At 43.1% G+C, this 25,818-nt stretch overlaps 2 protein-coding genes across 5 annotated transcripts in view; one reads left to right on the forward strand and one right to left on the reverse strand.

Moving 5' to 3' along the window:
* Positions 1-560: 560 nt before the first annotated feature.
* On the reverse strand, positions 561-14,310 carry ZNF2 (zinc finger protein 2). Its single transcript, XM_079792212.1, has 6 exons — positions 14,218-14,310; positions 13,844-14,019; positions 8,221-8,291; positions 6,893-7,019; positions 4,323-4,436; positions 561-3,346 (listed from the first exon to the last, which is right to left on the reverse strand). The coding sequence occupies exons 2-6, from the start codon at positions 13,908-13,910 to the stop codon at positions 2,247-2,249; spliced, it is 1,479 nt and encodes a 492-aa protein (XP_079648338.1). The 5' UTR covers positions 13,911-14,019; positions 14,218-14,310; the 3' UTR covers positions 561-2,246.
* A 3,858-nt stretch (positions 14,311-18,168) lies between these two features.
* MRPS5 (mitochondrial ribosomal protein S5) overlaps positions 18,169-25,818 on the forward strand; it is a 30,184-nt gene continuing 22,534 nt past the window's right edge. Inside the window, exons 1-3 of one of the 4 annotated variants that reach the window (XM_079792802.1) lie at positions 18,169-18,257; positions 19,448-19,528; positions 23,503-23,640. In XM_079792802.1, the coding sequence (XP_079648928.1) occupies positions 23,601-23,640 (40 nt within the window). In that variant the 5' untranslated portion in view covers positions 18,169-18,257; positions 19,448-19,528; positions 23,503-23,600. The other 3 variants (XM_079792799.1, XM_079792800.1, XM_079792801.1) reach the window with 3 other exon arrangements.

A 25,818-nucleotide genomic window follows, 5' to 3' on the forward strand; every position in this document is an offset into this window, starting at 1 on the left:
TTTCACATTTAAAAAAAAATCCCTTTGCTGGTGAGGCTCAGTTAATTGGGTGTCATCACATGCACCTGCCCGTTTGATTCCTGGTCAGGGCATGTGTCCTGTTGCAGGTGATGTTTCTCTATCTTCCTCTCTCTCTAAATATCAACTTTAAAAAAAAAGATGTAAGAGGCAAAATTATAGAACAAATCCTCTGAATACCAAATTTAAAAAGGAAACAAAGAACTATTATATTGATGCTTCCACTTAGTTTACCTCTGTACTCAAAAATCTTTTAAAATTTTGAATTCTAGTCTCATCTTGCTGACATTGCCAGAATATCTTAGGGAAATATTTGATCCTCAATTTACATTTAACAAAGCAGTAAATGAAAGATTTAGAACTCTGAGAGACAGTCACCAGCCAAAAGGTTATCAATAATCCCTTTTATTTTCTATGTAACATTAAATATTATCAGATATTATTTACTTCAATAGATTCTGTAGTGTTTTTCATGTTGCTGCAAAAGTCCACACATGAAAAGTCTTCCCTGCCACTCATCTGCTCGAAGAAAGGTGGGCCAAGATCAACAGGGACATTAGTAAGTTGAGGTTCACCTTAAACAAATGCCTAGAGTCAAAGTTATTTTACTTGATAAAATAAAAATATTGGGCTGGACCTAGGGAATAGATTTTGGAGTCAGGACTTAAAAGTTCAGCAATGTGGGATCACATTATTCAGGGATGCTTAAATTGAGGAGAAATTTTGCATCCTGCATAAGACAAAGATGGGCAGAAGAGTCACTTGGAAAGAATGGCCTAACAGTAATATTCAAAATATAACCAACAGCTATTGATGTTAACCAAATATTGAGGTGCTTGTTTACTTTTCTAGCCTCTCGGTGGTGGGTTCTGGTTTATGAGATGTGGACAGAAGTGATGGCCATTAAAAATATTCTACAAAACCTCCAGCTTTCTCTTCCATGATGACTTTGGAGTAGACAGACTGACTCACATCAGGTTTTATGTAAGAAATGAATCTTTGTTTATTGGGGGGTTTACTTGTGATGACATCAGAGCATAACTCTCTTCAATGGTGAAGAGGGAAGAACTGGAATCAGAAAGTGACTGACTACTGCAGTAATGGGACCCTTTGATGATAAAGGTGTAGGCTAGATTGAAAGAATTCAAAGAAAGGATGTGAATCTATTAGGTGTTTTAAATGGAACTGGGTAAGAAGAAAATCATTCATTCATATAAATATTTATTGGGCACCTATTATTTGCAAGGCACTGTGAGAGCTACAAAGTGCTTACAATTTAGTTAAGTATATAATACATGTACATAAATTATAAAACCAACTTTACAGCATAATGGTGAAAGGAATAGATTTTGAAGATAGACCTGTATTCAAGAACTGGCCTCACTAGCTGTCACCTTGGGCAACTTATTTAACCCCTCTAAACTCCAGTTTGCTCACCTGCAAAATTCAGGTAGTAAGAGTACCTACTTAATAGGGTTTTTAAAAAAAATATGTTTTTATTGATTTCAGAGAGATGGAAACATCAAGGATGAGAATCATTGTTTGGCTGCTTCCTGCACGCCCCCTACTGGGGATTGAGCCCACAACCCAGGCATGTACCCTGACCAGGAATCTAACCAGGACCTCCTGGTTCATAGGTCAAGGCTCACCCACTGAGTCACACCAGATAGGATTATTTGAGAAGACCAAATAATCTCCTTGCAAAACTTGCAGTTGAGTGTTTACCCCATAATAAGTGCTCAATAAGTGCTAGCTATTAGTAGTATCAGTATTAAAGAGATCTAAAAGTTGGGACACCCAAAAAGATCAGTGTGCAAAAAAGCTCAGAGAGGGACCAACAGTTACAAAAAGAACTATTTGAGTAACAACAGTCCTGCTCTGATATAATTTTGTCTTTCCCTTCCTGTTATAACCTCCAGTTATTTAAAGTGCAGTGATACCAGGGGCCTCAGATAAGAGGTGTGTCTGAGGATCACCTCCTAACATTTATCCTGTTGTCTGAGAAACTTCTGCAAAATGTTGACTCTTTACAATTGCACCCTAATTTCCAGCATCCCACATCTGTTCTATAACATGGTATATAGTTTTTATTCAAAACACTGTGGTAGCAGAGGCAGGTAAGGAGAGCAGTAGCCAGAATAGGTAGAATGATTAATTGATCAATTTAAGATGAGGAAGACCTATTTTAAGTTTTCATGGAGGTCTTTTGACTAAAACTTTCACTCAGTTCAGTCTATTCCCTGTTTGGCATAGCGCCGTTGATGTTGAATAACTGATGATTTAGAACTAAACACTTTCCCACATACACTGCATTCAAAGGGTTTCTCTCCTGTATGAACCCTCTGATGTCGTGTAAGCCGGCTTCTCTGGCTAAAGGCTTTCCCACATTCACTGCATTCATAGGGCTTGTCTCCAGTGTGAATCTTCTGATGCTGTGTAAGGGATGAGCGGTCAAAGAACGCTTTTCCACACTCACTGCACTGGTAGTGAGGGTCTCCAGCATGAGCTTTTTGATGTCTGTTCAGTGATGAGATACCATAGAAGGCTTTCCCACACTCAGTACATTCATAAGGCTTCCGGCCAGTATGGATGAGTTGGTGTCTAGTAAGAATGCTTTTCTGGCTGAAGGCTTTCCCACACTGACTACATTCATAAGGAGTTTCTCCAGTATGAATTCTCTGGTGTCGAGTGAGGGATGAACGGTCAAAGAAGGCTTTCCCACACTCGCTGCATTTAAATGGTTTCTCTCCAGTGTGAATTCGCTGATGTACAGTTAGGGATGAACGGTCAAAAAAGGCTTTTCCACATGTGCTGCATTCGTAGGGGCTCTCCCCAGTGTGAGACATCAAATGTCTGCTGAGACTGCACCTACGACTGAAAGCTTTCCCACACTCACGGCATTTAAAGGGCTTCTCTCCAGTGTGAACTCGCTGATGTACAGTTAGAGCTGAACGGTTGTAAAAAGCTTTCCCACACTCATGACAGTCATAGGGCTTCTCTCCCGTGTGAGTCTTCTGATGGCGGATAAGGGATGAGTGGTCAAAAAAGGTCTTCCCACAATCACTGCATTCCTGGTCTCTGTCTTTAGTGAGAATTTTCTTGGGACGGGTTAACCCTTGCTGCAAGCTTTCCTCCTGGGAAAGGGATTTCTTACAAGTCTCCACTGTAGGACTTTCCTTCTCTGTTTCCAACCCACCTTCTAGTGCATGAACTTCCAATTTAATACACAGAGGACTTTTTCTTCCAAGCTTTTCCACTGAAATTTCTTCTGACTTTTCTTCTGAATCACTTTGAATCGCATCCTGAATCTCAGGCTTCGTCTCCCAGTCTGTAATGGACAGAAAACAGAGATGCAGTTTCTTTCCTGGGATAGAAAATATTACAGCAGAAAGAAGAGGTACTATGATAAATCTGAAAAGTAATATGGTCACTACATTGCTTGCTCCGCAAATAGCCACACAGTTTAGGTAAAGACTGAGATTTGGTAATAAAGAAGAAGGCAGGGAATAGAACTGATGTTTGACATCTCAGAAAAGAATTTCCATGGGAGCATGCCCAAGGTAATTATGAGAGTATGCAAATGGAAAGGATGGTGAGAAATAGGAATATCAAATTGTGAATAGGCAACATGACAGATCTGAGGGTAGCATTTGGTGAAAAAAGATGAATAATACCAGCCCCAACCAAGTGGCTCAGTTGTTTGGAGTGTTATCCTGTGCATCAAAAAGGTTGCAGGTTCAATTCTGGTCAGGACACATACCTAGGTTGCAGGTTCGATCCCCGGTCAGGGCACGTATGGGAGACAACTGATTAATGTCTCTCTCTCACATCAGTATTTCTTTCTCTCTCTCCCCTTCTCCCTTTCTCTCTCTCTAAAATCAGTAAACATATCCTCAGGTGAGGATTTTTTTAAAAAAAGATGAATAATAGCTTTAGATGTCAAAAAACTGAAACCTGGTAGGCGATAGAGAATAGCACTAGCCTGACCAGTGTGGCTCAGTAGTTGAGCACCAACCTATGAACCAGGGGTCATAGTTTGATTCCCATGCCTGGGTTGTGGACTCAATCCTCAGTACGAGAGCGTGCAGGAGGCAGCCCATCAATGATTCTCTTATCACTGATGATGTTTCTATCTCCCTTCCTCTCTGAAAATCAATAAAAAAAATTATTTTTAAAACGAGAGAATAGCACGAAAGCAGAAGATCTAAATTTGAGAAAAAGGTGATAGCCAATGCTCCCTCCCACAAACCTCCAAATAACCACAAAACAAAACAAACTGCCCTACCCTGCTCTTATGCAGTTACCTAGAGAAATGTTCTCTGGCCATCTTCCTTCATCAGGTCCATGAAGATCAATTATCCAAGGTTTATCCTCTCTCTTCAACTGGAAAATCGCATCAGGTTGAGGAACTGGAAGTCCTGCTCATGGAGAAAGGAAGAAGCCAGGTATGTGACAAATATACACAACCACTCCAAAACTTCATCCCAGCCTCTAGGACTTTCAGAGAAAACACAGAAGGCAGACCATGTGCAGCAAGAATACAGAATACAAAGTAATGCAGAGAATGCAGGCACATCTGGATAGAGGTCAACACTACTAGTAAGGTTCTAAAAAGGATCAAGTTGCACTTGGTCAAGAAGTCGATAAAATCCCCTTGAATGAATGTGTTTATTCTTTCTTCAGAAGTAAATGGGCTTTAGCACTTGTAGGATGGGTGGGAACAGTCCATGGCTCAGGGAAGATAAGGATGAAAAAAGATCATCTTGAGTAAAAATGTGTAATGAAAGTGAATTTTTATTTATCCTTTAGTGATATGCTTTTATTTAAATCAGTCATGTTCACTGTAGGAAAATTAGAGGTATGTACTTTGTATTCTTGTTTTAAAATTTCTATTCATTTCAGTACAGATATACTCTGTTAAAAACTGCATAATGAAATAATGTTGATTTGTAAACTTGGTATTTTCACATAACAATAAATTTAAAAATTATTTTATTTCAATTAAGCACAGATCTACTTCACCATTTTTTTTAATTTTTTTTTTTTTTACAGAAAGGAATAGATAATTATAAACATCAATGAGAGAGAAACATCAATCAGCTGCCTCCTGCACACCTCCCACTGGGGATGTGCCCACAACCAAGGCATATGCCCCTGACTGGAATCGAACCTGGGACCCCTCAGTCTGCAGGCCGATGCTCCATCCACTGAGCCAAACCGGCCAGGGCTACCTCACCATTTTAATGGCTACCTGATACTATATTGTATGGAATAATATAATTATTTAATCTCCTGCTGACAGATATTTCAGACTGTTTTTAATGTTTTTTTCTATTAAAAAAACACAATATGATGAACATGTATGTACAGCATGGGCTGCTAATCCTATTATTTCCTTGGGACAAATTTCTAGAAGTGAACCTATCCATTTTTGTTCTTGTTGTTGTTGTTGTTTAATCCTCATTCACTGATATTTTTCCATTGATTTCTAGAGAGAGTGGAAGGGAGGGAGGAGGGGAAGAGAGAGATGGTCAGGAGGGAGGAGCGAGAGAGAAAAATCACTGTGAGAATGACACATCAATTGGTTGCCTCCCACACTTGCCCCTATAGGAGCTGGGGAACCTGCAACCTAGGTAACTGCTTTTTTTTTTTTTTCCTGTTCTGAACAAGGCACCTGCCCTTGATGGAGAATCGAACCCATAACAGTTCGGTCTGTGGGCCGATGCTCCAGGCAGGGCTGAACTTATCCATTTTTGGTTATATAGATTCCACTCCTAGAAATAGTCTTGAGGTCTAAACTTCCTTTGCATTGGACCCCCAACTTGGGAAAGAGAAGCACTTTCTTACTTGACCCTAGGATCATGTATCCAGTTGTATGTTGATTCTCTGCTGACAAAGAGGCCACATCCATCACCTCCCTGTGGCTTCTGATCTGATGAATTCTATATTCCTGAGAATTTCATCCCACCAAAGCCTCTGATAAAGGCTTAGCAGTCCCTCTTAATACTTCATTAACACTATTCTGTTTTCCATATTTAGCCTGTTTAAGCTAACCCAGGGGGTGTTACACTTGCTTTTTTGAGCTGCCTTGCATGAAACCTGCAATCTGACTCCTCTTATTAGCACCTGCTGTTGATTGTAAGCCTGGTTCTGAATCTGTGCATCTCTCAGCCTCTTATTCTAGAAGCTCCTGAGATGTTCTCATCACCTGCAAGAGTCAAACTTTACTTCTCAAGAGTATCTGACATCAGCAGTAATTCTTAACTTTCCCTTTGTCATGAAAGTCTCTAATTGCAGAGTCCCATCTATGGGCATCTAAAATGCACTTAAGACAAATATTCAAAATCAAACACATTTCTAGTGACCTACTCTAAGGCACAACCTTGTATTCCCACCCCACCCGACCCCCTTTTAAAGTGAAACATGTCTCTCCTTTGCTTCTCTAAGGAGAACTTTTCCTTCAACAAGCTGGCTCCTCGCCCCACCCTTACTCTGGATGGAGCTGAGTAAGTTACCTGACTGATGAGCTGGGGGAAGAGCTAGGCATAAATAACTCGGCCTCTTGTTTGCCCTTCTGGAGAGCCAGCTCCCTGTAGCAGATACACGTCTGCTCTGCTCCTTGGGGCTCTTTGTGCTGCAGGGCCAGGCTGCTGAGCGAGGGAGCCTGTGGTGGTCCCTGCTTACGGTTCAAGGAGCTGGGGTTCAGGATTAGGAAGTCCACTGTCATTGTACACCTAAGCCACATCCTTCTACTCTTCTATCTTGTCTCTCAGTGGTTCAGAACTCAGGTGGAAGAAGAGGTATCAATTTATTAGCCTCTCAATCCATTTTAGCACCGTACAGAGACCAGCTACTTATGGGAAGCTCTCCTTACCCAGAGAGATGATGCTCTGATAGTTCTCCAGCATCACCTCTTTGTAGAGGTCCCTCTGCATGGGGATCAGATGCCTCCACTCTTCATCTGTGAAAATCACGGCCACATCCATGAATGTCACTGACTCCTGGAAACACAATCACATTCTCCCTTACTCATAACCCTTCATTTTACATGGACCAGATAAAAGTGTCATAAAGACAGCCCTGGAGGTTATGAAGGCTGGGGAAGGAAATGGTTCTGACAAAACAGGGCTTTGGCACACTTGGGAAAGTAGCATCATTCCTCTTGGTCATAATCCCACACCACCATAGTCACAGCTGAGCTCTGAGTATCAGGTATCAAGGCTCTTTGTGAGACTTATAGAAAACTTGCAAGAAAGAAACAAAGAATTCCCACGGGCCCTTCACCCAGCTTACCCAAATGTTAATATCTTCCATATTTGCTTTATCTTCCTGTCTCTCTGGAGAATATATTCCTATATTCTGCCTGAACTTCTTAAGAGTAACTTGCAAACATGATGTCCCTTTACTCATTAATATCTTAGTATATATATTTTGTAAAAGCAAGGGTATTTGCTTTTATAATCACAGTATAATTATAAAAATCAACAAAATAGCATTGACATTTTACTATTATCTAATCTACAACTTTGTTCAAACTTCATCCATGGTCTTTTTTTTTTTTTTTTTTACAAATCCTTAAAACAGTGATGTTGATTAGATCATCTTTAGGATCCCTCTCATTTTACTCTAATGTTCTGTGATTCTATTAGATTGCATCTTTACCCCACATCCTAAAACCCCAGATGAGTCTTCAGTGTGTCTGCAAAAGTTTTGAGCCAGAGCATGTAATTCAAGACCCTACGCCTTTGCGTGAGAAGGGGCAAGCACATGACTGTGCCCACCACACGCTCCTCAGGACTCATGACCTCACTGAGGTGCTCTCACTCCGCAGCCTACCCCAGCACACCCTGGACTGTTTGGGGCCTGCTTTTAGTCCATACAAAGAGAAGTCAGGACTAAACTGGCCCATTGTTCCCCAAACCTTCCAATCAGACCCGTACATTCATTTTTTAAGCAAAATCACTCGAGCGAAGGCCACGGGGGCTGTGTGTCTGATGACAGGCTAATGGGAGCACAGCACGCATTCAAGGCAAGAAAAGGTCACTGAAGGACACCACAAGTCAAATGGGAAGGAAGCACTCCTCATGGAATCCTTCATCCACCTGGTGGGTCTGATAAAGAAAAGCTCCAGGACAGAGAAAGAAAAGGGGTTACATTCTGGAGACAAATAAAGTATTTCACAAACAGAAAAGTCTACATCACCTGGCATCTGGCAGTTGGAGCCACAGCAGCCATTCCCTCCTGGGTGCTCTCCATTAGGAAAGGGCAGAGTCCTAACGAAGTAAAGGTGTGGGGTGAGAAAGAAAGTATGAGAAAGACCATCTTATTTGTAGTTTTCTGAGCCAGGAAGCAAGAAATCTCCATATACCAGTAAATTATATATTCATCCTCAACTTAATACCCTACACAAAGGGAAGGAAAGCAAGGCCAGGGGCAAGCCCACCATGCCCCAGAACCAGAGCAAAAAGCATAGATACAGCTATTTAGAACACAATATGGTTCTTGTTTGACCATAATCCTAGAGGCAGAATTTTGTTTCTCTGTGTCAAAAACAGATTAAGGCTCATACTGTACTTATAAATTCACATTCAATATTGCCTGGAATGGTGCCTGGCTGGTGCCTGGTTGTGTGTCTGCCTATGAATCAGGAGGTCATGGTTTGATTCCAGGTCGGGCACATGCCAGGGTTGTGGGTGCGATTCCAAGTAGGGGGCATGCCACGAAGCAGCCGGTCAATGATTCTCATCATTGATGTTTCTATTTCTCTCACCCTCTCCCTTCCTCGCTGAAATCAACCAATCAATCAATACACACACACACACACACACACACACACACACACACACCCTGAATGGTTACTGGATAAAAAGCATATGAAATTTTATAAATGACTACATGGATAACATACGTCAAGTAAATACCCAAAGCCTCTTCAAGGGAAAAATACCCTATTTACAACCCTGTGCTCAAGGATGTGGGCAGCCACGTTGAGCAGGCCCCAGATGGACTACGCACAGGCTGACTAGCAGACAGAAATGTGATCTGACTTGAAGAGATGACATCCTTCCTCATGAATGTAAACTAAGAAATGTCAGGACAAGTGGGTGCTGAACTGAAAGGATGTGATGGACAGAAGTAGCTATGAGGATTAGGGGAGCCAAAGTTATCAGGAAGCAGAACCCATGAATATGTGGGAGGTAAGGGGAGCCTAAGTTATCAAAAAGCAGAATCCATGAGTGTGTTGGAGGTAGGACTAGACAGTCAGGAGGAAGAACAGCTCAGTCACATTAGTGATAAAGCACTGAAGCAAAGACCCAAGAATTCCTAGCTCCGAAGTACCACCCCTGGGCTCCAATTTGCATAGAGTCCAGCCTTATTTATTCTTGGATGTCCATAAGACCCCAACCCTCTTATGCTTTGTGTGAACCCTTACCACTACTCTCTTTAGCTAAGTACGTCTCAATTTCTTACAATCAAAAGTCTAATTACAACAGTGAAATCAAACATTGCTGGAATTTAAGAATGGGATGGGAGAGACTGTGATCCTGCGGAGGAGGAGGAAGAGGTATGGCTTGCTGACTGCTCTCCTGCAGTCAAGGAAGTATATTAACTGATCCTTATTTTTCATTCATCCAAACATGTATTCAGCCCTAATTATTGATTACCAAGCCCCAATACCATATGACACCTTCCTTGTCCTCTAAAAGCTTATAGCCTAGCACACAGGACAAACAAGTAACCAAAATAATATTTCACTGCAGAATGGCTAAGTGCTGTAAACAGATACGCACAGCAAACTATGAGAGCACATGAGGTTTGCCTAACCCAGATGGAGGGAGGGAGGAACAGGATAGGTTTCTGGGCAGAAATGGGATCTAAGATAAGCTGTGATTTGTGGGAGAAAATTCTAGGCAGGAAAAACACCTAGTTTTCAAAAACAAGGAGGAAGGTCTTTACATGGAAAGGATTGACAACTGTAACTTCTTTAGAATGGCAGATGTCTAGCTGCAAGCAGAGCTGTGAAAAAGGATGAGGATGGAGAAGCAGGCAGCAGCCAGCTGGACCCAGGAGAGCTTTGTATGGTCCCTTTTCTATACATGGCATGGGGATCACTGAAGGATTTAAGCATGGAAGCGTCATCATTAGATTTTAGAAAAATCATTGCAATTTGTATCAAGGGCCTGGAAATACACATATTCTTTGATCCAGCAATTCTTCCCCAGTTTATCCTAAGGAAATAAGTAAGGATATATGCAAAGTTTTGTCTTAACCATTGATTATACTAACCTTTATTGAGTGCTATGTGTGGAAACCTTCTAAGCATTTAATCCTTAAAATAATACAGAAAAAATTTGAAATATCCTAAATTTCTAAATAGGAAATTTGTTTAATTTATAATCCAGCTCATCTATACAGTGGCACACCATTAAACATCCTATATCCTATATAATAAAGAGGTAATATGCAAATTAACCCTCATACCCTCACAAGATGGCTGACTATGACCAGGCCGGCAGGGGGGTTATTAAGGGACGACCAAACGACTGAACAACAGGCTACGTGGGGCAACCAGGTGGGCGTGGGGGTGTGAGGGGCGACCAGGCTGGCAGGGAGGGGGGCAGTTGAGGGTGACCAGGCTGGCAGGGGGGGCAGTTAGGGGCAGTTAGGGGTGATCAGTCTGGCATGCAGATGCAGTTAGGGGCAACCAGGCAGCTGAGCGATTAGGAGCCAGCCATCCAGGATTGTGAGAGAGATGTCTGACTGCCCTAGGATCAGGCCTAAACCAGCAGTCAGACAATCCCCAAGGGGTCCCAGATTGAAGAGGGTGCAGGCTGCGCTGTGGGCCCCCCACCCCCCCCTGCACGAATTTCGTGCACCAGGCCTCTAGCCATATTAATAACTAGCATTTTTTTTAGCATTTGCATTTGCTACTGACCAGGTACTGTGCTATCTTTTAACGAAAATAAGTCTTTTTCTTTACAGAAAAAACTGCTAGACAGACCTGGGTTCAAATTTTACCTTAGCCTTTTACAAAGCCTAAATTTCCTAAACTGCAACAGAGTACCTACCTTATTGAGTTATGAGGATGGAATTAAACTATCATCATAAAGAGTATTTAGTACAGTGCCATTCCTGGATTTCAGTGTTTCTAGAGAAAACACTCTTCAAATTCTTATTCTGTATCTTCAAATGAGCCCTTGCCAAAAAGCTTTTACTGTTCTTGTCCTAGCTCCATAGCTACTCCAAACCTTCAATTTTAGCAGAACACTGTCTTTTACTATACTGAGCTTCACAAGAGTGAATGCCAAGGGAGGCAGAACCATGAGGTAGAAAGCAACCACAGACCTGGAATTATTATTGATTACTTATGCTAACAGCTGAACCCAGTTGTTTAATGCTTACTTCATGGAGTAGTTGTAAATAGTGAGATAATTAATGTAAAGCATTTATCTTACAGCTTGTTCAATTAATGAAAGCTCCTTTCCTTTCTACTGCCCAATACAAACCCATTCATCCTACCATTCAATGAATATTATGCACTAGGCAGAAGGGGAGTGAGGTCAACAAAACAGAAATGTCTGTGTCTCTAGGACTTTACCTTAGTATCTCACAACTGTGTCCTATGTTCTTTTCCACGATTGTTCTTGCGCAGAATCAGCTCCCTGCATTACCCGTTTTTCTTTCTCCAACATCTCCCATCTCTCCAGTACCTTCTTCCCATATGTTCAAACAGATACAGTCCTCCTCTATCTGAAACTATCTTCACTGAATCTCATGGCCTCCTTCTAGCAAAATAATTCTCATTTAGGTTTTCCTTTCATGACCAAACTTCTTGGATGAGTAATATATCCCTACCTACGACACATCACCACCACCTATTCTTCTTCTTCTTTTCTTTCTTTTTCTTTTGGTTAATCCTCACCAGAGGATTTTTTTTTTTTCCCATAGATTTTTCTTAGAGTGGAAGGGAGGGAGAGAAGGGGAAAGAGAAGTAGAGGGAGAAAAGGAAGAGACACATCTATTGATTGCCTCCCGTACGTGCCTGACTGGGGTCAGGGATTGAACCTGCAACCCAGGTATGTGCCCTTGACCAGGAATTGAACCCGAGGCCCTTGGGTGCACGGGATGACACTGCAACTACTTAGCCACATCAGCCAGGACACCTATTCTTCCTGAATCCTTATTCTGCTCGTGCCACCCTTCACACACCTGAAACTGCACGCTTGAAAATTAACAATGTCTTTCTGAGCTCTAATTCCAATAATCCTTCTCTCTTTATCTATTTCTCTGCAGCTTTTGATTGTTTTGACAAGTTTCTACTTCTCTAAGTTGCTGTAGCTGCTCTGATACTGCACTACCCTGACTTTCCTCCTCCCACTAACTCTGCATCTTTCTGTAACTCTTTTTCCCAATCTTACCCTGGGAACAGGGATGCTGAGCAAGGATCAGCCTTTGTACAATGTTCTTCTTGCTAACCCTCAGAAAATCCATTCACACCTGGCACTCCATTTTCCACTCTAAGAGTTGGTTCCCAGTGTAGTCCCAACACCTCTTCCAAACTCACCTCGCATTTCCAAATGACTGTCAATTTTGATTTAGGTTTTCTGCCAGGACCTCAAAACAATCTTCCCCTCTGCAATGCCCTACATCAGTGGTCGGCAAACTGTGGCTCGCGAGCCACATGTGGCTCTTTGGCCCCTTGAGTGTGGCTCTTCCACAAAATACCACATGCGGGCGCGCACATACAGTGTGATCGAAACTTTGTGGCCCATGCGCAGAAGTCGGTTTTCGGTTCTCAAAAGAAATTTCAATCGTTGTACTGTTGATATTTGGCTCTGTTGACTAATGAGTTTGCCGACCACTGCCCTACATCAACTTCTCTCCCTGTTTTACATTTCAATCAGATGTTCTAGTATCCTTCCAGGTGCCCCACATTCAAGTTCTTACTGCGCTCTTGTTCTTCCTAAATCTAATTAGTCATCTCTTTCTTCCTAAGTCTAACTAGTCACCAGTTTCTTCTGACTCTTCCTTTGCAATGCCATTTGTATTCTTCCTACCACTGACACCGTCATAATTGGAGTCCATAACAGCTTGCTTCAGGATGACTACCACTAACCATTCCTAACTGGCTCCCTGCCACTAGTCCCTTCCTCTCTCTAGTTCTGGATGTGACCTCTAGAACAGCTGTCCCAAAACAGTTTATTCCTGTCAGTCCCTGGATCAGACCCATACAATCACCTTGCCTGTATGTCTTGTCCTGATCCTCTATGCGACCTCCTCCATGAAGCTACCCCTCATCGTTATCACTCGTGGAGGTCAAGGTAGGGACTAAACGGTCAATCTGAGGTAGTTTCTGGGAAAGAAGGACTGAAATGAGAGGCACACTACACGTGTGTCAGTTCCACCTACCTTTAGTAAGCACCCATAATGGGAAGAAGGGGCGAGAGGAGTTGAGTATTTTAATATTATGACTTTATGGTCAAGTATCTGTAACTTTTTGCAATTTGGTCTCTGGCTCTGCTTGAGTGACGAAGTAGCTCTGCAGTTTGAACTCTGACTCTGTCTACTTGACAAAGTGCACTCCCTGTATTGTCTGTTTAATCATTGCCTGTTTGACAAGTTTGTTTTATGAGCTCCAAGGGAAACTGAGGCAATGTTCATAATCTTGTGATACCCCTGCTGCCCATGTCTCATGACTACAAGCGTTGGCCATATCTCCTACCTCTACCTGCTGACCACGGATTAACGGAAACTAGAAAGACCGGTTGCTCTATGTATAGTGTATACTTATGGCTTTGCTCCCCGTAGCAACCAATCCCCTTACCGGTCAGCTTCTTGTGGGTTTTGTGTTTTTTTTTGCTTTTAAAAACTCTGCCTCCCCTGCAGTTCATCCTGGAGGCCGTCTCCCTGGTCTGCAAACCATTGCTGAACAAAACTGTCTTTAGTCTCTCAAAAAGGTTTCCTGAAGTTTTCGTTGACAGAAGACTCCCAACTTCCAACCTGAAAGTTGGCAGGTGACAGACATATAGTGTATAGTGTATCAGGTGTATCTGAAAGAACACGAACACACACACACACACGCAGGCTCCGCCGTGTCACCCAATTCTACTCCCACGCCACCTCCCCCAGGATCTCAGTGTGCCCTTCTCACGGCCCGGCGCTCACTTCTCATCAAAGTCACGTCTCTACAGCCCTCACCTCTGGGACTCAGCGCTGAGGACCCAGGAAGACGGCGCTTCTTCAGGTCCGGAAAGCAATGAGTCTGCGCAAAGGGCTCGAACGCCTGCACGCACAAAGCTCGGCCTTCGCACGGACTGCATTCCCCAGAAGTCTCAGCGGCCGGCGCGCTTAAGTATGACGTATGAAAATCTGCGTAGGCCTGCGCCTCTGAAAGGGATTGGCGACCCTGAGGCGTGACTGCTGTAGCCGCAACGAGAAGCTCCGGGTGTGGCTGCCTAGGCTTGTGGTCACCCTGGCAGTGCTGACCACGCGTGGCGTCACATTCCTCCAGTCCGATGCTTGGTGCTGTCCCTACCTCTGGTTTTCACCGCCCGGGACAGGAGTCTTCTGGCGCTCGGAAGGGGCTTGTTTCTGCTTCAGCTTGTCCACGGTCAGGAATTTGGTTCTGAGATGTGAGCTAGAGAGACATAGAATCTGGTTCCGAGGACGGGGCTGGGTCTGAGGCAGGGTATGTGCACATTCTTGCGCGGAAGAAGAGAAAAGCCGAGGACATGAGTGTATTTAACCGGGGAGCTGCCCCACTGGCCAATAGCTTGCGGGCACACCAGCCTGGCTTCCTTGGTGCCGCTGGAAAGGGCCCTGGTGGAGATGTCTCAGGGATTCTCAACCTTTGCTGCAAGGGAATTGATAGGGGGGCGTATATTCAGATAGAGCACCTGAATTAATCTGAAAAGTAATATTATTTTAAATCTTAGGACACATATACATATGTGAATAAGGGGTTAGGTTTTTCTTAAGTTTCCTTCTCAAGGTCTGTGCGAAACCATTGAGGAGGTGACTCAGGTGTGAATCCAGCCAGCAGAACCCCAGCAGAACCGAAAAGTAGGGTCACACTGACCAACCAGGAGTCAAAACATCGTCTCATCGCCTGATGACTAAAGACAACAGCTGACGTCTGCGGACTCCGGGGCTGCCTCACCCTAGCCCCTTCCCCTTTATAACCCTGCACCTGCTGGAAGACAGGATTTGGTGCTTGTAGCACCCTGTCTTCTTGGTTGGCTAGCCTTCTCAATAAACGCATAACATGATTCAGCCCTGCCTTCATATTGGACAGTGACAGGCAGCCAGAGCCCAACTGGGGATTTCCTGATAACAGAATCACCTGAAGGGCTGTAGAGATATATATATTGTTTGGGGCCCACTCTGATGAGTGAGAGTTTCAAAAGATTTCCAGGTGATTTAAATGAGCAGCTAAAACTAGGAGCCACTGAGCTAGAGCTTCAGGGAAGACTGATCAAAGAATATGATAAAATCCTATTTCAGGAACAAGTCTCCCCTTTTAAACAAACAAACAAACAAACAACCATAGGCAAGGCATTGTCACAACCCCTTGTGACCACTGTTTTGTTCTGTACCTTTAGTTTTGCTTTTTCCAGTGTCATATAAACAGGATTATACGTTATGTAACCTTTAGACTCTAAAGGCTTGGAAGTATGGAGAGACTGAGGTATGGTAAGCAAGCTCCTTTGTTTGAAGGAGGGGTTCTTGTCAGGAGCAGCAGGAGGTTAGGGCAGACTGGAGAGGGCATTAAACACCAAACTGAGGGGTGAAATTTTATCCTGTAGGCAGAATGAAGTTTCAGTGGCACCAGTAGGTGCACAAGAATGGTTAATACAGCAGATATACACTAGAGGAAGGGACCAATTTTAGGCTGAGACTAGCAACAAAGTTGTTGCAGGCATCCAGGTATATAAAGTGACGGGTGGGGGTGACAGAAGGGCATTGGGGAAAAGGTGAGATTGAGCACATTAAACTAATGTAAAATATTTGCTATTTCTGCTCCTGTGAACCTTGGCTATCTGGGAAGAAACACGATTTTTAGCCTTCTAGACTGGCATCCTGATCTCAGCTGTCCAGGTGGCTCCTGTGCATCCCACCTGCCTGCTCCCCTCTGCCTTGCACAAACTCTTGGACCCATAGATCCTGCCTGTCTGCATGGATCCACTTTAAACTGGTTCCCTGAATTCTGGGCTTAGCCTCCTCATCTGGACTTTAAATGTTTGAGGGACTGTCCTAGTCCAAGCTAACTCTTTTTAGTCAAGATGACTCTGATCTGTGATAGCTCCTGTTTGCAACCTAAATTACAGAGGCAACATGATATGAACTTGAGAGCCAGTAAACTTAGGGGTAACTATTACAGTGGAGCTTAGCAGCCACTTACACACAAACTGCACTTCAGAAAGAAGCCTGCCTCTTCCTGAATTGCCTCCTGCACTGTTTCTGCCATCTCATAATGGAGTTCCTGGAATCTTATTGCAACCAGTAGACTGAGTCTTTCCCTATCCAATTGGAACTGCATAGCTCCAAGCAGCATCTATTCTGATCAATCATGTCAGTGCCTTTTGGATCAATCAAACAGAGGATTTGGATTTACATGGGAACAGACCAATGAGGGATCAAGGGTGGGACCTTCTGTCTCCATAAACCAGCTCCTCTCAGGCTCTAAGCAGGCCCTTGTCCTTTCCACCAAAGAAAGAGGGTTTGTGTCTCCCTGGCTGAGCTGAAACATGGAGATGTCTCACTAGAGCAGAGCAGGCCATTGAGGAGCAGAGCAAAGCTGTCTAGCCGGTGAGGGGCCTGGCCCCAGGGCTGGCTCACAGCGATGCTGCATCACATTTGAGCTGTTTTTGTTTTTGTTTTTTGCTAAATAAAATTCCCTTCTTCACCACACCCCCAAAATGAGGATTCCTGTTAGGACTGAATTGGTGCCCACGTCCATCCCTTGACAATATTGATCTACCTTCAAGGTTACTCTCTTCTACTTCCTAAGGAAGCCCTGTACCACTATCAGTTGATCAAAGCAGTGGTAGGTCAGCCTGGATTCAAAGGAGGTGACATGAACTCCACAACCAGGCAAAGGATTGCAAGTACATGAAGAGAAGGACGTAATGGGGAGCCATCTTTGCAGGTACCCTACCATACACGAATTATTTAATTAATCAGCAATTCTCCCTCCCCAATCAATCACTGTGCCAGTTTCCCAAACCCCTGCCAGTACTGAGCGTGATCAACCTCTTTCCTTTAAATGGTCCAATTTGATGTTAAAAGTCTATTAAAAATATATATATATTATTGATTTTTTACAGAGAAGGGAGAGAGGTAGAGGCAGAAACATGGATGAGAGAAACATTCATCAGCTGCCTCCTGCACGCCCCCTACTGGGGATGTGCCCACAACCAAGGTACATGCCCTTGACAGGAATCAAACCTGGTACCCTTCAGTCCGCAGGCCTACGCGCCAAACCGGTCAGGGCAAAAATCTATTTAAATGGGATGCATTATAAAAGAGGCAGGAGTGAAACCCGTTGTTTAGTTCAGCAAAGAAAAAAATAGTAGTAGTTGAAGCAACTATTTTGATAATCTCGCGCTCTAAGCTTGTCACAGGTTTTGCTTTTCTGTATTTGAAAAAATTTATATTAACTTTGAAAATCGGAGGTTTGTCTGAGCTGGATTCCTAGCTTCCTACAAGATGTCCATGTATTTCCCCTTCTGCATACTTGGGTCATCAGAGCAGGCCCAGATCAAGACATGCCCAGGTGAATAAAAACTGTAGCCCAGACTTGGTACACAGTGTGTGGCCAAACCTTAGAATCAGAAAAAAGCTGATGGACTCCAGAGCGCTACTGGAGTGGGTATGAACGACTTGCGCCATACTCCTTGTCTGCCTTACCGCGTGGACCTCCGCTCAGACCCATTCCCTGATGTGTGTGTGCGGCCCACCTCGATGCTAAGTCCCCAGGCCCAGCGCCTGTGGGCGAGATAAGGAGGTCAAAGACGCGCGCCCGTCGCCTCGGAAATCCGCCCGGCCCCGCCACATCTCGCGAGAGAACGCTGTTAGCCCTAGCCCCGCCCTCCATCCTCGGCGACCAGCCCAAACCCCGCCCTCGGGTCCTCACGTGAGGACCCTGCGAGGCTGTTCGCAGCCGCGCCGGACTCATTTCTTTCGGTGCAAGTCGGGACAGTTTCCCACGCCGGGCTGCGCTGCAGCACTGCCATCTGGTATCGGGAATTAAGGCCCGGGGAGCAGAGGCCGGCTCTGTCTGCAGTGTGGGCGGGCGGTGGGGAGGGCTGCCTGGACGAGGCGCTGCGGGGACTCCAGCATGGCGGCGGCGGTGCGCGCAGCGGGCTCCCTCCCTGCGCTCTGCCGCGTGCCCGTGGGTGAGAGCAGGGACACGGAGTGGGGGCCTTGGGCGGAGCGGGGGCTACGAGCGGGGAGGGGGCCGGGAGCTCGTCCGGGCGAAGAGGAGCATGGAGCCGCGCGCAGATCCTGGGCCCCTCACGCCGGGCTCCGTCCCACCCAGATCCGCTGTGTGACCTTGCGCGCGCCCTCGCCCTCTCTGGGTTCCAAGATCAGTCAGTAGCCTGAGGTCCGAGGCCCCTTCCAGTTCTCCAGATTGTTCCTATCCTGTGCGCTGGGCAGAGAGGGGCCGGGAATCGCAAGCCAGTGTCGCCGTACTGGCGGCGCGACCCACGGGTTCTTTTGGTGATGTCGACGCGGGGTTCGAGGGGGATGGCGGGCAGCAAGGCTGAAGGGAGAGAGGCTGTCCTACAGCTTGAGTCGCGTGGGAGTGCGACGTGTTAGGTTCCGGGCTGGTCAGTACCCTTACCGAAAAGGGGTGTTTCGAAGGTCAGTTTACCCGTTGGCTGTTAGCTGCCATCACCTAGTTCTGGCAGCACATGAGGGTTATTTCTCTACATCCTTGACAACGTTTGTTGTCAGCCCTTTTCATTATAGTCATCTTAGTGAAGTGGTATCTGATTTTGATTTGCATTTTTTATGGCTAATGAGCATATTTTCTTATTGCTTATTGGCCATTTGTATATGGTGTTTTTGGAGACTGTCTTTTAAAATCTTTTCCTATTTTTAAATTGGGCTGTCTTTTTTGACATACATTTTCATTGATTTCAAAGAGGAAGGGAGAGGGATAGAAACATCAATGATGAGAATCATTGATCAGCTGCCTCCTGCACGCCCCCTGCTGGGGATCCCGAGCCCGCGGAATTGAACCAGGGACCCCTCAGTCCGCAGGCCAAGGCTCCATCCACTGAGCCAAATCAGTCAGGGCTTGTCTTGGTTCTTTTATTCTATAGATATTAATATTAATGTTAATATGGGCTTGATTGTTTTTAAAGTGCTTTTTCATGGAAAAATGTATCTTAAATTTTTATTTATTTTTTTTACTTTACAGGTCACTTATGGTCCAGGCAGCTTTACCTACACACTTTTCCAACAGCTTCCACTTTGGCATTGAAGACTGTTCCTAGTAATGGTGAGATTTGTTTATTTAACTACCTTCTCTTATAAGATCTAATGCTAGAGTACTTTATGTGGTTTTTAGAAATGTAAATGAACAAAGCACATTCTTTGTAATGGAAATGCATAGGGTCTAAAGAGTATTATTTCTTATTCTTTCTTTCTTCCTTTATTTTTTCCATCATCATTTTTCTCCTCTACGCCTTCTACACTTCTAACCCCCAGTCCAATCACCACACTGTAGTCCACATCCATGAGTTCTGTCTTTTTTCTTTTTCTTTTTTGCTCAGTTTCTCCCCCTCAACCCTACTGTGTGTCAGGCTTATAACATGTAATCTTGGTGAATCCTCACACCAAGGAAGTTGTTATTCCCATTTTACAGATGATGAAGTAATTCTCTGAGAGGCTGAGTGACTTGGACAGGGCCACACAGAGAGTAAAGGTCACACAGACTGGGTCCTGAGCTGTCTGGATACCCTGATGCCCCCCAACAGTCTTTTGGAGCCTCTGCTCCCACCCTGACACAGTGCAGGCTCCCTCTTCAGTCACCCTCCAGGAGGGGAGGAAGCGAAGCCCTGCTGAGCCCATGTTGTGCCTGTGGTCAGTTAAACCCTGCCTTTCCACATGGACTATGCTTAGGCAGAATTGAAATCTCATTGTGTCCTTGAGCTTCTGGAACTCTGTGTGCTGGGCTTTCCTTGCAGTGTATTTTCTTTTGTTGTTAACCCCGCCTGTTGAGATGCCTGTACACCTTGCTTGAGAGGTCTAGCAGAGGAATCTGGTGGGCCTGGGCTCTTCCCTTTATGTATTCACTTGTTGGTTCGGTGATTCATTGATTCATAAGCTACTTACTCTGCCTTTTATCAGCCAGGCAGTGTCCCTGCCCTGTGCTGATGAGAGGTAGGCCAGAGAGGAGTGCTCTTGGCTGAGGGATAGCCCTGCGGAAGGCCCTGGCTGGGGAAGAATGGTGACTGGCAGAAGGACGGCACAATTCTCTGCTCCACCACTTTCTGCCTCTTCAAACATGGGCAAATGTCACCCCTCAGACCCTCAGGTTTCCGCATCTATAAAATAGGGTTAATAGTTCCTGCTTTGAAGATTGTTGTATTAGTTCTTAAAATACTATATTTCTACAGAATACTAAAAGGTTTATATCTCAAAACCAGTTCCTTCTGGTTATATTTCTAAACAGATCGTGTGTATTGTTTTTGTCTCTGTTAACATTGTTATGCTAATTGAAGAGCTCTCTTACGCCTCCATCCCCGTTTTCCCCCAATGTAGTTGTATGTACAATTTTGATGGACTCTTTGGGTGGTGTTTTCATTATTAAGGCTAAGTGTATGTTATTATTACAGCCAAGCTAGTTAGTATTCTGTCATTACATTTTCTTCAACATTTTCTCTCCCCTAGAGTTAATTTTTGCCTTAATTTTTAAAAGTTGCTCTGTTTTCTTTGTACCTATTGCAATATTTTTCTAAATGCTGCAACAGATTGGTCAGAAATATAGCCATAATTTTTCTAAAATCTCTCAAAAGTCACTAATTAACCAGTTTGATTTAATAGAAGAGAATTAGAAGGAAGAATTCTTCATGGTGAAAACTATTAGATGATGAAGTGAGACCTTCAGGGACAGAGTCTTTGTCTTTGAAGAGGTCCACCCAATCTCTTTTAAAGAGATTATTTCTAAGCTCTAAAATGGACTTCTTTTCACTTTTGACAATTGGACCTTTTTAGCCTAAATACATTATTAGCTATAATAATATTTGGATCTTTTGGAAAAAAAGATGAAAGAATTCTAGTAAATCTGATGGTAGCGATTTTTACACTCAAAGTATATCAAGTATATCAGAGAGTGCAATGCTAAATGGTGCAAGATAAAATTTATGTGCAGTTGATATTTTGTTGTAGATGGAGGAGGTTACAAGAAAAGCTAAAATGTGTCCCAACAAATGGGGTTTGGAATGATCATTGAAGCCCTGGATTTATTTAGAATGAAAAGCCAATATTTTTTATTTCTTATTGAGTAATTCGCTAAGTGAATTCATCTAAGCCAGTCATCTAAGTCAGTTTCCACCCTCATGCCACTGAGTAATTCATCTGGGATTAAAATTGATGTTTAGCCCTGGCCGGTTTGGCTCTGTGGCTAGAGCGTCGGCCTGTGGTCTGAAGGGTTGAAGATTCCATTCTGGCCAAGGGCATATGCCTGGGTTGCGGGCTCGATCCCCAGGGCGTGCGGGAGGCAGCTGATCAGTGATTCTCTCTCATCATGGATGTTTCTATCTCTCTATCCTCTCTGAAATCAATAAAAATATATTTAAAAAAAAATGATGTTTAACTCTCATCTACTAACTTGTCCCATGACTTTTGGCAAATCCCTAACCTTGTAGACCTAAGTATCTTGTGAAATGAAGGGGTTGGATGAAATGATTTTTAATTATTGATAGAGATTATTTCTTTATTTTTTTTCAGTATCTATTTACAATGGAGATATTTTGGCATCTTATTGCAGTCACTTAATTTTTTTTATTGATTTTTTACACAGAGAAAGGGAGAGGGATAGAGAGTTAGAAATATCGATGAGAGAGAAACATCGATCAGCTGCCTCCTGCACACCTCCTACTGGGGATGTGCCCGATACCAAGGTACATGCCCTTGACCGGAATCGAACCTGGGACCTTTCAGTCCGCAGGCCGACGCTCTATCCACTGAGCCACACCGGCCCGGCTGCAGTCACTTAATATCAGTTTTCCTCATATACTCAACCAGGTTCTTTTTTGTTGCCACTGAGATCATTTCTGGTGTTTGGCCCTCTAGGATGAAGCAATTGTTACCGTATACTTCTTCTTCTTCTTCTTCTTTTTTTTTTTTTTAATATATTTTATTGATTTTTCACAGAGAGGAAGGGAGAGGGATAGAGAGCTAGAAACATCGATGAGAGAGAGACATCAACCAGCTGCCTCCTGCACACCCCCCACCGGGGGATGTGCCCACAACAAATGTACATGCCCTTGACCGGAATCGAACCTGGGACCTTTCAGTCCACAGACCGACGCTCTATCCACTGAGCCAAACCGGTTTCGGCACCATATACTTCTTAATAAACTTCTCATTGGCTTCCTGTTTGTCAAGCCCAGTAACCTTAAATGACCTTTTTCTCTCGAGAACTCACTTCCCTTCTCACTTCTCTTATAGTCACTAGGTTCTCCACTGAAATGCAAAAGCTTAAGCATGTACACTTTTCCAATCAATATTTTTATTTCCTTGAGTCCAATGGTTCCTCTTACCCCTGCCATCTTCCTCACAGGACACCGCCATCCATGGCATTGATAAAAATGCCTGCCTCTAAGACATGGCTATTTAAAAACACCTTTTAAAGTGATACATATATATGGTTAAAAAGAATTCCAAAAAACCCCACAAAAAAAGCCAGTCTCTCATCTCCAACCTCAGATGTATGTGAGGCAACCACTGTTAACAATTTCTTGTACATGTTTCTGTTTGGAGTTAGTCTGTAAAATAAATTCACACCCTGACCCTCCTTTATTTTTTAAATAACGGGTAGGATGGATGCTCTAGCACTGTTCTGTACTTTATTTTTCTAACCAAAAGAAACACTGTCCTCAGAATATGATTCTTAAAAGTTCAGGATTTTTTTGGCCCTAGCCGATTTGGCTCAGTGGATAGAGCTACAGCCTGCGGACTGAAGGGTACCAGGTTCGATTCCGGTCAAGGGCACATGCCTAGGAGGTTGCAGGCTCGATCCCCAGTGGCGGGCGTCCAGGAGTTGGCTGATCAGTGATTCCTTCTCATCATTGATGTTTCTATCTCTATCTCTCTTTCCCTCTCCCTTCCTCTCTGAAATCAATTTAAAAAAAAGTTCAGGATTTTTGTGACTTAATTTTATTAGGAACAATTAATTATTTGGTGCTGGCAATGTTTTTTCACAGCCATAGAGCATCTAATTCAAAGTTTTTTCCCATCTACCTACAGGCCCTTTGTCATCTCCAGGAACCAGAGACAATTGTCATTTCAGCGGCTTGACCTGTGCGCTACAGACACAATGCTGCATTTCTTCTCCCAGCAACTTGATGGGCCAACAGTATAGATCCTATAGTTTCTTCACTAAATGTACGTAGACTGGCCGCAAACTTCCCATTTCATGAAACAGGACAATGAAAGATGCTTTTGTATCTTAATTTTTCTTTATTTTTACTTCCTTAAATGAATTGTCACTTCAGTGATTAGTATGTGATATACTATTAAAATAAAAATGTTCCTTCATGTACCTTGTAGAATTATCTCACATGCTACCAGTCATATTTGTATTATACTTTGGGAACCACTCATTTACTTTAATGCTCTTCTTTGGGGCCCCTGAGGCTGATTTAGATTCACACCAAGAAGATACTCAGAGTCTGTTTCCAGTTGTGCTTTAGTTGAGGTAGGATATCTAATCAGGAAAAGTTTATTTAAGTAGATATTTTGTTAACACGACTCCTACTTGTGATAGAATTTGAAAGAGTTCAATCTGAACTGATATAAATGGAGATTGAAATTACAACTCAACATTAGGCAAATTTTTAAAAACTAGAATTATAAAGCCAGTTTATTTTAAACTATTTGGTAAATACAGAATCAAAAAATAAAAGCACCTATAACCCTACTGCCTGAAATCCTGGTTTTGCCATCTTTTCATGCAGCGATATATTATACATTTCCACGTTAGTTCACAGGCTCTTGCTGTGCAGTGTTATGACAGCTGAGTGTTCCATTGTGTGGCTGCAGTTCACTGTAATGTGGAGGTCTCCTATAACTAGGTCATTGTGTAGCAATGCAGGAAAGAGGGCTTGGTGGTAGGGACGTAGCAAGTAGCATAGGCTTTGTTGTATCTGCAGATTGGGCGCAAAAAGAGAGGTGGATGGAGTTGGAGTCTTAGGGACTGTATCAGACTCAGAGGCCTTGGGAATTTTTTAAAATAGTCTTTGCCTTGTCCTAAAAGGCCTTTTTTCTTAACTCCTGTTATTCTAGAGGTGCCTTTTGCCCTCTCAGGCCCTGTCCCTGCACTGCTGTCCCACCAGCCTCAGACTCGGCATTAGCCTGTGTTCTTAGTTATGGGACTCTGTACCCTTATGAGTTTATTGGTTCCCAAGTCATATTGAGATTAGCTTCAAGGGCGTGTTCTCAGTTGAAATTAGCATGGGGCTAGTTTTTGCTGTTTCTTTGACAGAGTTGAAATAATAGTATATCTATTCTAAATAGCAATTTAGGTTAATTAGAATCTTAGACCAGTTAAAATAGTAAAATCTGTCAAAACAACTCAATTCAACTTGTAGCTTTTAAAAAATTTTCTTAGTATTAACTAAGAATATGAGATAAGGCTCACAATATAATAAAAAAAATACAAATGTTATAATTCCAACTTTGTCTAAAACAAAAATATGTATACACTTAAGTATGCATGTATGAATTAAAAAATAGGATATACATTCTGATCTAACAGTGGTGATGGGATTCTGAATATTTTTTATATTCTTCATACTGTCTATATTTTCTGGATTTAAAAAAATAACCAGCCCTAACCGGTTTGGCTCAGTGGATAGAACCTCGGCCTGTGGACTGAAGGGTCCCGGGCTCGATTCTGGTCAAGGGCATGTACCTTGGTTGCAGGCATATCCCCAGTAGGGGGTGTGCAGGAGGCAGCTGATCGATGTTTCTCTCTCATCGATGTTTCTAACTCTATCCCTCTCCCTTCCTCTCTGTAAAAAATCAATAATATATATATATATATATATATATATATATATATATATATATATAATAACCATTTCTGTTATAATCTTTAAAAAAGTTTACAACCATTTAAAAAAGCGTAATGCCATTCAAAAGTTGACATGTGGCTTGTCTTTTTCAAATGTAGTTAGAAATTTTATTTTCCTTTTATGTAAAAAAGATGAATTAAATGCTTTAGTCTTTCATTTCCTTGTCTCAATATCAAGTTCTTTTGCAAATAGAACCCCTTTTAGTCTTAATGAGTGATTTGCTCATTCTGCTTCTAAGTGATTAAAAACTCTGTAATTGATTTACCTCTTAATATGCCTCCTTTGGAAATGCTCTCATTGGGAACTTTCAGGTTTGGATGGCATTTGTAGGCACCATAATTTTTAAGCAGTCAGGAAAGAAAATCAACCGTTTAGAGTTTAGTCTGCGATTGGTTATTTTATTTTGAACCTGTGCTGCTTTCAAGTGAATCAGTATGCTCAAGTTTGAGCTCAATCTAAACCCTTTGCTCTGATCAGGGGTAAACAG

Source organism: Cnephaeus nilssonii (genome assembly GCF_951640355.1).
Source record: "Cnephaeus nilssonii genome assembly, chromosome: 15".
In the NCBI taxonomy this organism is placed as follows: domain Eukaryota; kingdom Metazoa; phylum Chordata; class Mammalia; order Chiroptera; family Vespertilionidae; genus Cnephaeus; species Cnephaeus nilssonii.

Bases quoted from the DNA above. Each gene is read 5' to 3' on its own strand.
- ZNF2 (XM_079792212.1), bottom strand. From the start codon at position 13,910: ATGAACTGCAGGGGAGGCAGAGTTTTTAAAAGCAAAAAAAAACACAAA. The intron at 8,292-13,843 runs GTAAGGGGATTG...TTACTTCGTTAG, and splicing joins AACCCACAAGAAGCTGACCG to GACTCTGCCCTTTCCTAATG. The intron at 3,347-4,322 runs GTAACTGCATAA...TGTCCATTACAG, and splicing joins GCCAGAGAACATTTCTCTAG to ACTGGGAGACGAAGCCTGAG.